Source organism: Falco cherrug, chromosome 1 (genome assembly GCF_023634085.1).
Source record: "Falco cherrug isolate bFalChe1 chromosome 1, bFalChe1.pri, whole genome shotgun sequence".
NCBI classification, from domain to species: Eukaryota; Metazoa; Chordata; class Aves; order Falconiformes; family Falconidae; genus Falco; species Falco cherrug.
In genome coordinates this window covers 109,156,503-109,171,066 of record NC_073697.1, presented here as the reverse complement: position 1 = coordinate 109,171,066, position 14,564 = coordinate 109,156,503, and the positions used below count along the sequence as shown (strand labels likewise).

At 38.7% G+C, this 14,564-nt stretch overlaps 1 protein-coding gene across 4 annotated transcripts in view; it reads left to right on the top strand.

The window, feature by feature from the left end:
• NCOR1 (nuclear receptor corepressor 1) overlaps positions 1 to 14,564 on the top strand; it is a 73,761-nt gene that overhangs the window by 56,743 nt on the left and 2,454 nt on the right. For all 4 annotated transcript variants that reach the window (XM_055718304.1, XM_055718296.1, XM_055718308.1 and 1 more), the window contains 15 exons: positions 652 to 735; positions 1,177 to 1,433; positions 1,944 to 2,304; positions 2,846 to 3,070; positions 3,849 to 4,058; positions 5,589 to 5,738; positions 6,324 to 6,497; positions 6,967 to 7,132; positions 7,415 to 7,911; positions 8,368 to 8,496; positions 9,055 to 9,212; positions 9,461 to 9,678; positions 10,092 to 10,229; positions 12,204 to 12,346; positions 13,628 to 13,681. In XM_055718304.1, the coding sequence (XP_055574279.1) occupies positions 652 to 735; positions 1,177 to 1,433; positions 1,944 to 2,304; positions 2,846 to 3,070; positions 3,849 to 4,058; positions 5,589 to 5,738; positions 6,324 to 6,497; positions 6,967 to 7,132; positions 7,415 to 7,911; positions 8,368 to 8,496; positions 9,055 to 9,212; positions 9,461 to 9,678; positions 10,092 to 10,229; positions 12,204 to 12,346; positions 13,628 to 13,681 (2,964 nt within the window). The remainder of the gene's footprint in view (positions 1 to 651; positions 736 to 1,176; positions 1,434 to 1,943; positions 2,305 to 2,845; positions 3,071 to 3,848; positions 4,059 to 5,588; positions 5,739 to 6,323; positions 6,498 to 6,966; positions 7,133 to 7,414; positions 7,912 to 8,367; positions 8,497 to 9,054; positions 9,213 to 9,460; positions 9,679 to 10,091; positions 10,230 to 12,203; positions 12,347 to 13,627; positions 13,682 to 14,564) is intronic.

Here is a 14,564-nt window from a genome sequence, read left to right as displayed (position 1 = left end):
AGAAATTCAGCATTGCCTTTAAGTCACTGATGCATTTGGCTGGTCTTCAGGCTCTTTTGGCATACCAGAAGCTGCTCTGATACTTTTATGCTGTATCTTGTCACTCTGACACATTTTTTCCATCCTCAAACCATGGAAGATTAGGAGTTCTTTGGGGGTTTGATTTGCATTCCTACTGTAGGAACAGTAAATTCAACCCTTCCCAGATGATTCAATGTGCACTTTGATTAATTGGAGGATGCTGAGGTATATTTTGGGGTGTTTTTTCTTTTTGTTCCGCTTACCTAGTAAAAAAAGATGTTTATGATGGGAAGGAAACTGGAGTGTAAGAGAAGCAGTGACTGCTTTTGGGACAAGAGTTAAGCTTAATTATAAAAAAAACCCCTTCTGTTTTCCAAATCTGTTAAAACTTGCAACCGTGTAATAGTGTGAATATTTGAACTGGAAGATTATTTTTTTTAAGACAGGATGGTGTTTATAACATGTTGATACAATGCCTAGCATACTGAGGCTGGGCCCTCTGGGCACTACTGTGATGCAGATGCTATCTGTGATGTATGTCAGAAGGAGGAGGGGTTTTGTTGTTTTGGGGATTATTATTTTTTTTTAACACTTGTTTAATTTGCTAAATTATGTTCATTTTAATTTTAGGTTTAATATGCCGTGCACTGCCTAGGGGTAGCCCACATGCTGAACTAAAAGAGAGGACAGTGTTGTCTGGCTCTATAATGCAAGGTAATGTATTGCAGGTTTACAAAACAAGCATTAATTACATCCCAAAAAACTTGGATTACTGAACCTTAAAACTGTTATTGACAATAGTAGCTGTGTTAAAGGTGGAACTTCTTCTCTTAAACATGTTTTCAGAGCGTAAATGAGTAGCTTTCTGATATGCTGTATACAAAGCTAGTGTGCAAACATAGCGTTTTATTTCTTTTTGGAAAACAGATTTATTTATTTTTGAAATGAACACTTGGTAATTAGCACTTTTTTTTTTAATGAACACTAACAGTTCCCCAGACCTTTGATGTATGGTATTTCCTTTATTCCAGCATCTGAAGTAACTTGGGTTGCTTTCAGTAATATATTGAATAATTGTCCACTATTATTTTTGTGGTGATTTAATAATCTCATTTAATTTAGTTCCAGTAATGTGACTCTTTCTTTCTGTAAAAGGCACACCAAGAACAACAGCTGAAAGTTTTGAAGAAGGCTTGAAATACCCTAAACAGATTAAGAGAGAGTCACCTCCCATCAGGACATTTGAAGGAGCCATTACTAAGGGGAAACCATATGATGGAGTCACTACTATAAAGGAAATGGGTCGTTCCATCCATGAAATCCCAAGACAGGACCTATTAAGCCAGGAAAGTCGCAAGACTCCTGAAATGGTGCAGACGACCAGGCCAATCATAGAAGGCTCCATATCTCAGGTAAATACAAAAAGCATATTTTAAATACCTCCAGGGGTGGTGACTCCACCACCTCCCTGGGCAGCCTGTGCCAGTGCTTGAAAACCATTTCAGTGAAGTTTTTCTTAATATCTAGGCTTTACCCAGGGAAGCATACATCCATCCAAGGCATGAGCAAGCCAATTTCTCCAGGAGATGCGGTGGCTGCTAGTCGTACAGTAGCTTACAGACTCAGGAGTGAATCAATTCAGATTTAAATAATTACAAATCGAGAGTGTGTGTGTGTGTTAGTTTTAAGAAAGCTACCAACTTACAAAGCTTAAAAATATTTTCCATGTATTAGAAAAATCCTGTAGGGAACGCATTGCAAGCAAATGTGAGAGAACTGACAAATAACAATTGGTAAGATCCAGTTGTATTCCGTACAGATACGATAAAAGCGGTGAACTATGATATCAGCAACGTGAGATTTTTTTAGCACAAGTGAAACATTGGCAGGATAACCTTAGCTGATCTTTGTCTCCTTTTCAGGGCACACCCATAAAATATGAAAGCAACTCTGGCCAGTCTGCCATCAAACATAACGTAAAATCTTTAATCACTGGACCAAGCAAGCTACCCCGTGGAATGCCTCAGCTGGAAATGGTGCCAGAAAACGTGAAGGTGGTGGAGCGAGGAAAATATGAAGATGTGAAGACCGGGGATGCAGTACGTTCCCGTCACACGTCAGTAGTCAGCTCTGGTCCCTCTGTTCTCAGGTCAACTCTTCATGAAACTCCCAAATCACAGCTGAGCCCTGGGATTTATGATGATACCAATGCTCGGAGGACACCTGTGAACTATCAGAGTCCAATGTCCAGGAGTTCACCCATGATGAATAGAGTTAGTGAGGGTATGTTATTCCTATCCAAAGTAAGACAAGAAGTTTTAATGATTTAATTTTAAACTTACTTTTAAACTGGTTCCTGTAATCCATTCTACTTTCTTTTATTCTAACGGCTTCTCTCACTTTGGAGGCTGACTAGAAGGGATTTTAGAAAGCTGCAAGCTGTTAATTGAAATAAAATCTGCCATATTGTAGCATGGAGGTGGGAAGGCAATTCAGTTCCAATTTGCATTTGATTCTGGATCACATTTAGAGGGTTACTTACGAGGGTAATGTTTTAAGGGCAGAAGCTATTGCTGAATTGCAGAGTTATCTAGATGACGAACATAGTATGGTGAAGTGTAAGCAATCTTAGTGTCAGGATTTTTAGGTTTAGGATTTGGATTTTTCACCAGAGATAGTTTGTGATATAAAATATTCTCTGTGTTTTAACGTATCAGATTGCAGCGTCCTCTAGAACATTCCTTGGCAGCCAGTGTATAATTACAGCTGAATTTTCTATGGAAAAATATGTATTTTATTAATTTGGGGTTTTCATTGTTTTTAGCTGGAATATCTTCTGGGAAGCCAGCAAATCACGAAAGGAAAAACACACTTACTCCAACACAGAGGGAGAGTGTGCCAGCAAAATCTCCAGTCTCAGGGGTTGATCCTGTAGTAACTCACAGTCCTTTTGACCCTCATCACAGAGGAGCAACACCTGAAGTTTATAGGAGTCACCTCCCTCCTCATTTAGATCCTGCTATGCCATTTCATAGGGCTCTGGATCCTGGTAAATATGTTTGTGTTGGGTTTTTTAGTTTTAGAAAAATCATATGATTTGCCCAGAAAAGATACCTTTAAATGGTAATTAGTAATAGCCAGATATAACTTATAAGAAGTTATATATATACACAGTGTTGTGGTTTGATTTCAGTTTAGCGGAGGTTTAATATCTAACCAGGAAACTTATTAAAAATACTGTTGTATAACACTCTAACTTTCTTTTAGAAGCTGCCAGGTTGCTGCTTTTTTGTTAATAAGTTCAAACAGTATTTTTAGATAAGTATTTGTGAAATACATCAAAAGCTTTCAGTAAAGCTACGCACAGAAGGATGCGGAAGATGCTGTAGAATTAAATGTAGTGAGGACCTGTCTGTTCAGGACTGTGATTTGTTCTCACTGAAAGATTGTCAGGTTAACCCTGGTGATACTAAATACGGTAGACTTCCTTTTAATCTATCCATCAGTGCCTTGTGCGAGGTATTGTAACCTTCCTCAGGTATTTCAGCCCTTCACATCTTCAGAACTTCAGGATATATATTTCTAATCAAGTCTCTTCTCTAATGCATATCTCCAATCTGGATTATTTAGCCTGCAAGCAGTGCATGAATTCAATAAAACAGCAGTATTGAAATGCTATTTTAATTCATTTGACACTGGCTAGGGAGAATTGATAGCACTTCTTGCTGAAGTTATATAAACATCTGAAATTTTCATTTGATATCACCCATACTGCTTCCTAAATCTTTTTTTGGGTTTGTTTTTTTTTCCCCCTTCTTCATCCTCAGCTGCTGCTGCTTACCTCTTCCAAAGGCAGCTCTCACCCACCCCAGGCTACCCAAGCCAGTATCAGCTTTACGCAATGGAGAATACACGACAGACAATCCTAAATGACTACATTACCTCACAACAGATGCAAGTCAATTTACGTCCTGATGTAACAAGAGGATTATCTCCTAGAGAGCAAACTTTAGCTCTCCCGTATGCGGGAGCAAGAGGTATGGCTGTGTTTTTTCACAAATGATGCTCTTTAAAGTGCATTCTGGACATGCATTGTGGTTTGGTTGGTTGGTTTGTTTTGTTACTGCTTATAAATATATGTGTGTGGATGGATGGATGGATGCATGCATACAAGTGCAGATGAGTACATCTGACTGGCTTTTGTGGATATAAAGGATAACTACGTATGTAATCAATATTGTTAAAGGGAAGGCTATAAGACTTAAGAGTGTTCAAGAAGCCGGACGGTTTTATGCTAGTTGAAATTGATACTCAGAAGCATATTTAACTCCAAACTTCAGAAAAGAGAATTATGTCAAAATGAGAGCATTTCAAAATGAAAATAAAAGCAAGAGCTAAAAGGGTAAGGTTTGTGAAAAACATGGTGATTGTTTGAAGATGTTATATTAGGGAGTTAAGAAATGTGTGTGACCTGTTGCAGAGTGGGAAAAAGCCTAAATCAATCTGGACATTTAACAGTAGCAGGAAGGAGCTATTTAAAGTAAAAAGACATCTTGCAAAAGTGTAACTCCTCAAACAGGGAAAATGGGAATTCTGACAAGTTAAATGTAAGACCATAAAGGTCAAAAAAATTAAGGAACAATTTATAAAGCTGAGTGAAGTAGTAACAACTTTAGATACACCAGGAGCAAGAAACTTGGCAAAGAAGCTGTAGGAACTGATAAATCATCAAAACTCAGAAGTAATGCTTTAGAAGATAAGGGCATTACAAAAAAAGCAAAGCAGCTTCTTTGCAACTCTCTTCACTGTGGATTTATATTTCTGTGATGGAGATTGTCTTTATGGGACATGAGTTTGAAGTACTCTTTCACATTGAAATGTTGAACAAAGCGTTAGAACAAAATAATAAAATGAATAGCTATGAATCCTTGGGGTCACACAGCATTCTCCCAGGAGTTACAAACCTAACAGGCAATAGTCAATCTGCCAGCTTGGTTCCTGGGTATGATAATCTGTCTATCGCTTAAATTGGTTTAGATAGTTATTGATAGAATGGATGATAGCAAATGTGAGGGAATTAGGCTGGTAGGACTGATTATCTTGGGGATAAGGAGTAAGATCCTGTAGGGTTTTAATTGGTTGGAAATGAAAGGATAAGTGGGTTTTGTAGTAGGAGAAGTTATATTGGAGTTCCAGTGGGACTTGCGCATTGTAGCATTTCATTTTGTTTTATGAATATTAAAAGTCTGGAAAAGGGAATCAATAATGCTGGGTAATAACATTTTGCTAAAAGGTAGGTTTATTGAATGGACATGAAGTGTATTTTTCCTACAGGCAGTTAAAGGGAGTGCTAGAAATGCAGATTCTGATTTAGTATGTTCCTAAATGGCTGGTTGCCAGATCTGAGAGAGTATAACCAGCTGGAATATAGTTCTGCACTTGCCTTAATCTTATATTTTTTCTACTAAACATTCACTGCTGACCATTATCAATGAACAGAATACGTAACATGTGGATCACTGGTCTGTCCTTGAATGGCCATTCTTACGGGTGTCATCTCCTGACAGGAATTATTGACCTGAACAATATGGCTCCCACTATCTTAGTGCCTCATCCTGGAGGAACAAGCACACCACCCATGGAGAGAATCACATATATCCCTGGTACCCAGCTTACGTTCCCTCCCAGGCCTTACAATCCTGCTTCTCTGTCACCAGGTAAGAGCTCTTATGATTTGCTAATGTCTCTAATCATCTGACGTGCTGAGATAATTGACCATCTTTATTTAGCTTTCATCAATGTTTTGATGTTTTCTCAGGTGATGCTTTCTGCATGCACTTCTCACTTGGATAGCAGAAGTTTTCGTAATGATATCTTTTATAGTTACATTAGCAGCTGAAGGAGTGCTGACAAATTCAGAATTTGCTTCATTCTGACAGACCTCTATTTATAGTTATATGATTAGGATGTCACTAACCTGATACTACATGTGTTGAAGGGTGGAATTTGGGTCTGTAAGCTGTCTAGTCCCTAATTGTATAGGAACCACTTTAGTTCATTTTAGTTCATAATAGTTCATACTAATTAGTATAGGAACAGCTTAAAGGCTGTTGAGCCTTCCACTGTCACTGTATGTTAAGCTTTTGACTTCCTAGATAAGTGGATAGTCTTGAGTGGAATGAGAATGTATTTGGGAAATTTTGCTGTAAGTGGGTGGCAGGATATGTTGATGTAAGTGTTTACAACAAATTATGTTTGAGTGTCTCTTTTTGCTACTTCATTTTATCTTGCGGACCTTCCAGGACACCCTACACACCTGGCAGCTTCTGCAGCTGCAAATGCTGAAAGGGAACGGGAAAGGGAGCGGGAGAAGGAACGGGAAAGGGAGAGGGAACGTGAGCGAGAGCGGGAAAGAGAACGAGAACGAGAGAGGGAGAGAATAGCTTCAGTCCCTGCTGAACTTTATCTTCGACCAGGTGAGTGCACATTGCTAGGTTTGGATCGGTTGTCTTGTAGACTGTGACTGCTCATTTTCTATAGCTGCTTTTTAGCAACATGCAGCTTATTAACAACACGTTACGCAGTTTGGTTTTAGTCTGCACTTAAGGCAGGTTCCTATTACCTAGCAGTTCTAGTCACAATTGCAACTTCTTCAAGTACCGGGCTTCTTGATCTTTCTCTCATACCAGTGTAGTACTTGGGGAATGGTGCGAATCCTGGTTATCACTAGCACAACTTGCATATCTGTTTATTATTATTATTTTTATTAGAGAGCACTGTAAACAGAATGCTCCCATTTAAACCTTTAATACATACAGTCGTATCCAGAGTGGTGGAGACAACTGGGAAAGGATGCGGAGGAGACTGCATTGATACATAGTTCTGCGTTGTTATGAGTGACCTATTTTTTCATACGTTTGTTCCCCTTTGCTCTACGTTCTGCAGGTGCAGAGCAGCCTGGCAGACCTGGCAGTCACGGATATGTTCGGTCCCCATCCCCTTCAGTTAGAAGCCAGGAAAACATACTGCAGCAAAGGCCTAGTATTTTTCAAGGAACCAATGGGACGAGTGTAATCACACCTCTGGATCCTGCTGCCCAGCTACGTATCATGTATGTTTTCTAAGTTACTGTTGCAGAGATACCTGTTCTAATATTTGAGCTTATTAAAAGGTGCATTTAGCCTGGGGAAAATACTACATGATGAGGATATACCACTATCTGATTGCTCTTGGATTTATTGGAAGTGATCCACTCCATTTTCACTAGTCCAGTTGGGATAAAAATGTAGTGTGACAAAAGCTTCACTTTGTTGTACGCATGATGTGGCTCTAGTTCTTTTTTTTTTTTTTTTTTTCATGTGATATAATTCAAATATTCAATGTTTGCCAACAGGCAGCTCACCCCTGGAGCTCCCTCTATTACTCAAGGGTTGCCAGCTTCCCGTTACAATACTGCTGCTGATGCCCTTGCAGCACTAGTAGATGCTGCAGCCTCTGCTCCTCAGATGGAAGTCGCAAAAGCGAAAGAGAACAAACACGAAGGAACCAGGATAGAAGAGAATATGGGACGCCGATCAGCTGTGGTTACTGAACAGCAGCAGATGGAACAGAAGACACTGGAGGTAGAAAAGAGGCCTGTCCAGTGCCCCTATACATCTGCAAATTTTTCTGGTGGCAAGTCCCAGGGACAGACTTCATCAGTAGTCTATTCAGAGGCTGGTAAAGAGAAAGGACCTCCTCCTAAATCCAGGTACGAGGAAGAGCTGAGAACTCGAGGAAAGACCACAATTACTGCTGCTAACTTCATAGATGTGATCATCACTCGACAGATTGCTTCAGACAAGGATGCACGAGATAGGGGCTCTCAAAGTTCAGATTCTTCCAGTAGTTGTACGTATCTTAGTAACTATCTACTTCTTTGCTGTCTGTCTTAGCCTTTTAGGGAAACAATGAGATATGGAATGATTCTGACGTTTAATGATAAAATATTGACCTCTGTACAATAGAAACACTTTGCAGACAAACACAGGTTTTGTATATAGTGACTCAAGATTCTTGCAAAACCAGAGTTGTTTGCTTTATTTGGGTTCCACGCTACAACGTGAAATGCAGGATAGTAAGGCTAACCTTATCAGAAGTCAGGAAACCTAAAATTATTTGGTTTATGTTGGAACACTGTTTTGTGGAAGTATTTGTGTCACCATGGTTATCATGAGAAAAAGACAATGTTTTGATTTTCATTTCACTGGCGTCATTTTAACAGAACTGCTAGTGTTGCTTTGTATAGGCAACAAAAAATTTCCGTGTTGTTTACACCTTATTCCACAACCTTTGCTTGATATTCAGTATCCTCCCACCGGTATGAAGCTCCTGGAGATGCCATTGAGGTGATCAGCCCTGCAAATTCACCTGTACCTACTCAAGAAAAGCTACAGCCCTATCAACAAGAGACACCTAAACCTAGCCAGACAGAGAGTAAGTTTATCTGCATATGCAAATATTCTCACAATTGTGTTGCTTATATTTACAGGTCCGTGACATTACAATAAAGTTAAAATATCTTGGGAGTCTTTAGGTGACTGCTTACCATATTATTAACATTTCAGAAACTTTTGTTGCAGTGATGTGTGGAAAAACCAGAGCAAAATGTATTGAGACTGACTGTTGGCATTAAATAGATTACAGTGTAGCCGATGTAATAAGAAAATAATTTTCAATACATTATTTAAAATTAATGCATATTGGTGTTGATGCCTATGGTTTTTTACCTGTTGGTGTAAAGCTCAGACTGTTACAGTAGAGTTAAAGGTGAGAAATGAGCTGAAATTCACCTGCGTTATGGAATGAAGCTTTATTTATCTATTCTAAATTGTAGAGACTATATAAGAAAGGGGGAAAAGGTGGTTATCACACAGGATACCTAAAATCTAATGGAGAAACACCTCATCTTTTAAATTTGTAAGCACAGAACTTTCAAACCTTGAAGCTTCAGTAATATCATCTTAACAGAATGACCTTTTCTTCTTCAATTAGATGACCCAAACAGGCAATACGAGGGGCCGATTCACCGCTATAGGACACAACAGGAACCCCCTTCACCCCAACAACCTCCACCTCCCTCTTCCCAAGCAGAAGGGATGGCACATGTGCCCAGGACCCATCGACTTATCACCCTTGCTGATCACATTTGTGTAGGTTTATTTGTATGCATCATTTCAGATGTGAAAGGTTATATTTTGATCATGAAAACATGTGTTTTGGAACGTAATACAGATTCTGTAATTGTTAGCTTTACTTGAGGATATTATACAATAATGTGTCTGAACTTACAGTCATCTCATTCGTTGCAATCTGTCTCATATTGATTTAGTTCATGAATACGTATGCTGTGGTCAATGTCTGACCAAGATCTCTTTTCTATTTTTTTGGCCACAATCAGCAAATTATTACACAAGACTTCGCTAGAAACCAAGCAGCTTCTCAGGCCTCTTTGCAGCCTCCCACCACTACATTCCAGAATTCCACCCCTGCTCCAACGCCTGTTTCTACCCGGGCTAAGACATCGAATCGCTACAGTCCTGAGTCACAGTCTGTCCACCATCAGCGGCCAGGAGCTAGAGTGTCACCTGAAAATCTGTCTGACAAGACCAGGGGAAGGTAATGCATGTATTCAGTGTAACTGCAAATGTAACGAATACCCAAATATGATATTTGTACAAAATAGCACAGTGATCTCGAAGTACATCGAAGTAGAGATACCTTGTGGTCTCTTTCCAGGCAACATCTGTCTTGTACTGATTTTACAATTGCTTGGCTCCATAACATACCTTATAACTGTTTTTCCTTCATTTATGCTTAAATTCCAGTCTTTAGAGGCGTGGAGATGTTTAATTACTTAGAACTCAAATGACAACTCAAAGTCATCTTTTTGAGATCACCAAGTATATTAAAGCACATAACAGATATAATTAGACATAAGTAGTTGTGTAACAACTGGAATGCAATTACATGTGTTGACTACTGCTTTACACACACTAAGAGTACTTACTGTCTCTGAATTATGGATGTAGACCTGGAAAATCTCCAGAGAGGAGCCACGTCTCTTCGGAGCCCTATGAGCCAATCTCACCACCTCAGGTCCCAGTTGTACATGAGAAACAGGAAAATGTTCTTTTGCTTTCCCAAAGAACTGAGCCTACTGAACAGAGGTATGTGTAAAACTGAATTTTAAAAACATTATTCTGGATCTTTGTGCTGCAAACGGTATCTTTATTAAAGAGCAGTTCAAGTGATCTTCCTCGCTTACCAGAAGCAAGTTGTTAATCACTGTTGATCCGTTTGTAGTAGCATTCAAAACTTGCTGCTTGGGACTTGCTTTGGGAAGCCTGAATGAAATGTCATCTGTGCGTGTTGTCTTAAGTTTCTTAGTGCAAGCAGTGTGCTCTGTCATATCTGATAGAAAACATAATAACAAACTCCTTGTGGGTGCCAGTTCTATAAAACTGAAGTGGTTTTGGGGAAAGGTCCATTTTCCATAATATGTAATAAATAATTCAGGCTTCTCCTGCCCGATCAGCTTCTTGATTACTGTCCTGGTGAAACATGGAGGAATGCAGGTTCCAACGCTTGTGATTATAAAGCAGCTCAACACATGAAATACCACTAAGTTAAGGAGCTTAGTTTCCAGAAGGTGTGAAGGTGGGGTGTCAGGAGGTCCACGCATGGGGCAACCCTGTTTCCCAGGGCTATCTGTCAGTCTGCCAGACCTGCAGTGTAAACTACATGGGGTCCCTGGCAGACTGTGTCAGTGCTGGTGTTGTCAAACATCTGGTAGATGCACACTGCAATAGATGCTTCTGTCATTTGCTCTGCTACCTGCTGAAGAAGGAATAGCACCCAGCATGCTCAATATGTATTTATTTAAGCTTATGCTGGTGAAATTTTGGGGTTTTTTTCTGCCCCCACTCTGCAGTTACTGGCAGGGTTGTTACTGTCTGTGATGGATGTGACCTAGATGCAAAGGGATTTTCAGGGTCGTAGCATGGAAGACTGCACTTTATAGAATTTTAAGGATCTTGGGTTAGGAAGTCTCGTGTCTCTATTTTTAAATTTATTTTCAGATTATTTTTTAATTTAAGTATGGGGTGGCATGTCCTGGGTTTTTTGTTTGTTTCTTTCTTTTTTTTTAATTAAAGCTGATTTGCCAGATTGCTGCTGCTTAAACTGGAATATTGTGTCACAGTGGACATACAGTTGATCATTTCATCTACTTTTGAAAATAGTGCAAGCTGTTCATGACCCTGGTACTAGCTTAGCTTAGATTTCTCACCTGAATTTGTTCATGCTTTATTTTATTTTTTTTCTTAAAATTCTTTAAGTGGAATACTACTGCTTTTATCATCTTTATAAACAGCCTTAAAATTGCGTATTTTAAGATCTGAAGGTAAAACACAACCCTTGTCAGTTTGACATTTACTTCAGCAATTTTTTTTATGTTAAATGTGACAGAAGTTATGTGCAGAATGTGTGCCAGCTACCGTGAATGTAAAATTGATAAGGGTTATGAAATACGGAATGTGGATCCTGGTGTGAATTTGTGTCATAGAGCAAGGGTGGCTAACTGGCAGCTCTTGAACCAGATTCCAGTTCATAAGATTATTTTACCTGGTTTCCCCAAATGTCTGAAATAGCTTATTTGCTTGGACCATGTGTGACAGGGTGGGTGAGCAGACTTAAAAAGGGATGCATCCTTTTTAGTGGCATGGTGGGGACGAAAGTAAGAAGATGATTGTAACTAGGAGGAGCAGCTAGGCTGAGTATCTGGGCTTCTAGCTTCAATATTTTGTCATCTACCAATCTGCAGTGCAAACTTCAGCCAGAATGCAGGTTGCAAGGCAGAAGGAGGCGCCCTGAGATAACTTTTAAGAGCATCATCCTGTACCAGTCCCCAGCACAATGACACGGTCACTTTTTCTCTGAGTTGTAGAATCTTAAGTGTTACCTGGATACAGCAGATGTTCTTAGAGAATGATTAGACTTGTCTAGTCCCAAAAATCCAGGCTGAGGAAAGAGTCTTAAAGCTCATATTAATGTTGGTGGTTTCTGCCTGGCTGCATTTGGAAAGATTTAAATGTACATCTTCAAAAACATTCTCTCTTTCTGACACATGTTGGTCTTGGCAGGACTGACTCTCGCTCTCCAGGTAGTATAAGCTACCTGCCTTCGTTTTTCACCAAACTTGAGAACACTTCACCAATGGTAAAATCCAAGAAACAGGAGATATTTCGAAAGCTGAACTCATCTGGTGGAGGTGATGCTGACATGGGTATGCAGGACTTGGCTTTTCTCTGAATTTTTCCAGCTTAAGCTTTATGTGACTGCTATCCACAGATGCCCTAACCTAAATATGTTTCAAATAACATGAATGAATATAAAGCTATGAATATAAAACACATGTATAATAATTTATGACCAAAGAACTGGAATATTATTAATTTTTTTCCTTTTTTTCCTCTCTCTTTTTTTGGGGAATGCTGGTGTATATAGGACTGCCATATGTAAACTTTTTAACACTTACTTTGTGAGATGGAAATGGTTTCTGAAAACTGTGGAAAAAACACATAATTAACAAGAGTTGTTAAAATCTGACGTTATTTTCATTAACTTTGTGTCTGTAGTTAGTTTTGTATCAACATTAACTATTATGCATTTTCCTTTTTGGAAAAGTGTCTTGAAACTGAATGTTTTGTGTTTTGGCCCTTATGAATACGGCTGTTAAAAAGCCATGTTTTGATACAGTTTCAGTCATGGATACTGACATGGTAGAATATGATACTAGACCTATATTTTTGTTTTTCTCTTAGAAACCTTAACAGAACTTTGCAGCAAAATTACTGGTAATGAGAGCTTAAGCTGGTTGTAAACTCAGTGCCTAAGAAGAGTTCATCTGAAAGTGAACGTTCTTTCACTGAGCAACAAATTAACCTTGTTCTGAGAAACAAGGCTGTGTCAGTAAGAGTTGCTGTATTATTTTTATTGGATCCCCATTGTGTGCCCGATAGATGCTGCTCTGTTGAAAACTTATGTGCATGCTTGGCGCTTGCCATTGCTGCTACTAATCTTTTCATTTCTATATTGAATTCAGTGTTATGGTTTAAAATCTTCATTCTCAAATTTGACATAATACAGATAATGTGGGAGAGGGGGTGGTTTATTGACTCCAGAGTTGTTGCCATTTATTTTTTTAATACGTGCAAATACTTAGTCTGTAAGGTTCGCATGTCAAAATTTGCATTTAGTGAATCAAATGCAGCTTTGCATTTTAAAGTCCACAGATTGTGAAATGTCAAAAGGTCAGTCTGCTTCCTGAAGTAAGATCTTTAAAAGAAGGTTAGCCATGACCATATAAGATACTTTTACCCTGATACAGATCATTTTCCTGAGAACACATAGAAGCACTTTCATCTTAGAAGATTGAGAAAGGAAAAAAATGAACATTGAAAATAGTTCAAAAGTAATTATACCTCGTCTGTTAGGACTAGTAGTGATCATTTACAGCGATCATCAGTACTGAAAAACTCAATGAAATGTTGTGTTTTAATTACAGCAGCTGCGCAGCCAGGGACTGAAATATTCAATTTGCCAGCAGTCACTACCTCAGGTAAGTTTTTCAGTAAAATACTCCAAAAAAAGTAAACCAAAAGTAAACCAGAAAAAGATCAATGCAAACCTTACACAGAGGTAGAAGTCATGAAATTGGTTAGCATCTCACTTAAATACAATTTAAATGTAGTTCAACAAAACTTGAGCTTAATTTATCAAATGCAATTTACTTTATAAACTGGAGTATTTTAAATACTGGTATTTTTTTTCCTATAATACATGCATAATAAAGCCCACCAGCTTTCTGTGAGATGAGGAAATTAAATATAACCCACACTTAGTTACTGTGTTAAAGAGGTGAGGCAGAGAGTTGTACTCAATGTGGGAGATAACTCAAGATTCAGATATAAAAGTTGTGCCACAGATTGACTTTACATTATTTTGGTCAGTCGTTACCCCTTCTGTCTTTTAACTGGAGAAATTACTGATCTCCATTAATTTAGGTGGAGGGCAAGCTTTCGGAATAAATATTTGCCGTGTATCACACTTCATAAGGCAAATTAGTATGGATTATTAATGAGAGAAATATTCTTCTGGTCTCCTTTCTTACAACTGAATAATAGCTGCAGATTTTACTTAATATGCTATCACAATCAGCGCGCTCAGCTTCCTTTGCTATTTAAAAAAACCCAATAAAACAGAAAAATTTACCCTTTTGCAAAGAGTCTGACACTCAGTGGCACCACTGACGTAGCCCTTCAGTGTTGGCATGTCTAACTTGTAGCCATTGTGAGCTGCTTTGGAGAATGTAGCTTTGTGTTAAAAACATTCTCATCTTTGGTTGTTTTTTACCCCCCACACCTTTCTGCTTCTAAAATCTTTTCCCATATCCCTTTGTAATTTCTCCGAGATACGGTTTTTTGCCACCCCTCCCACATTTT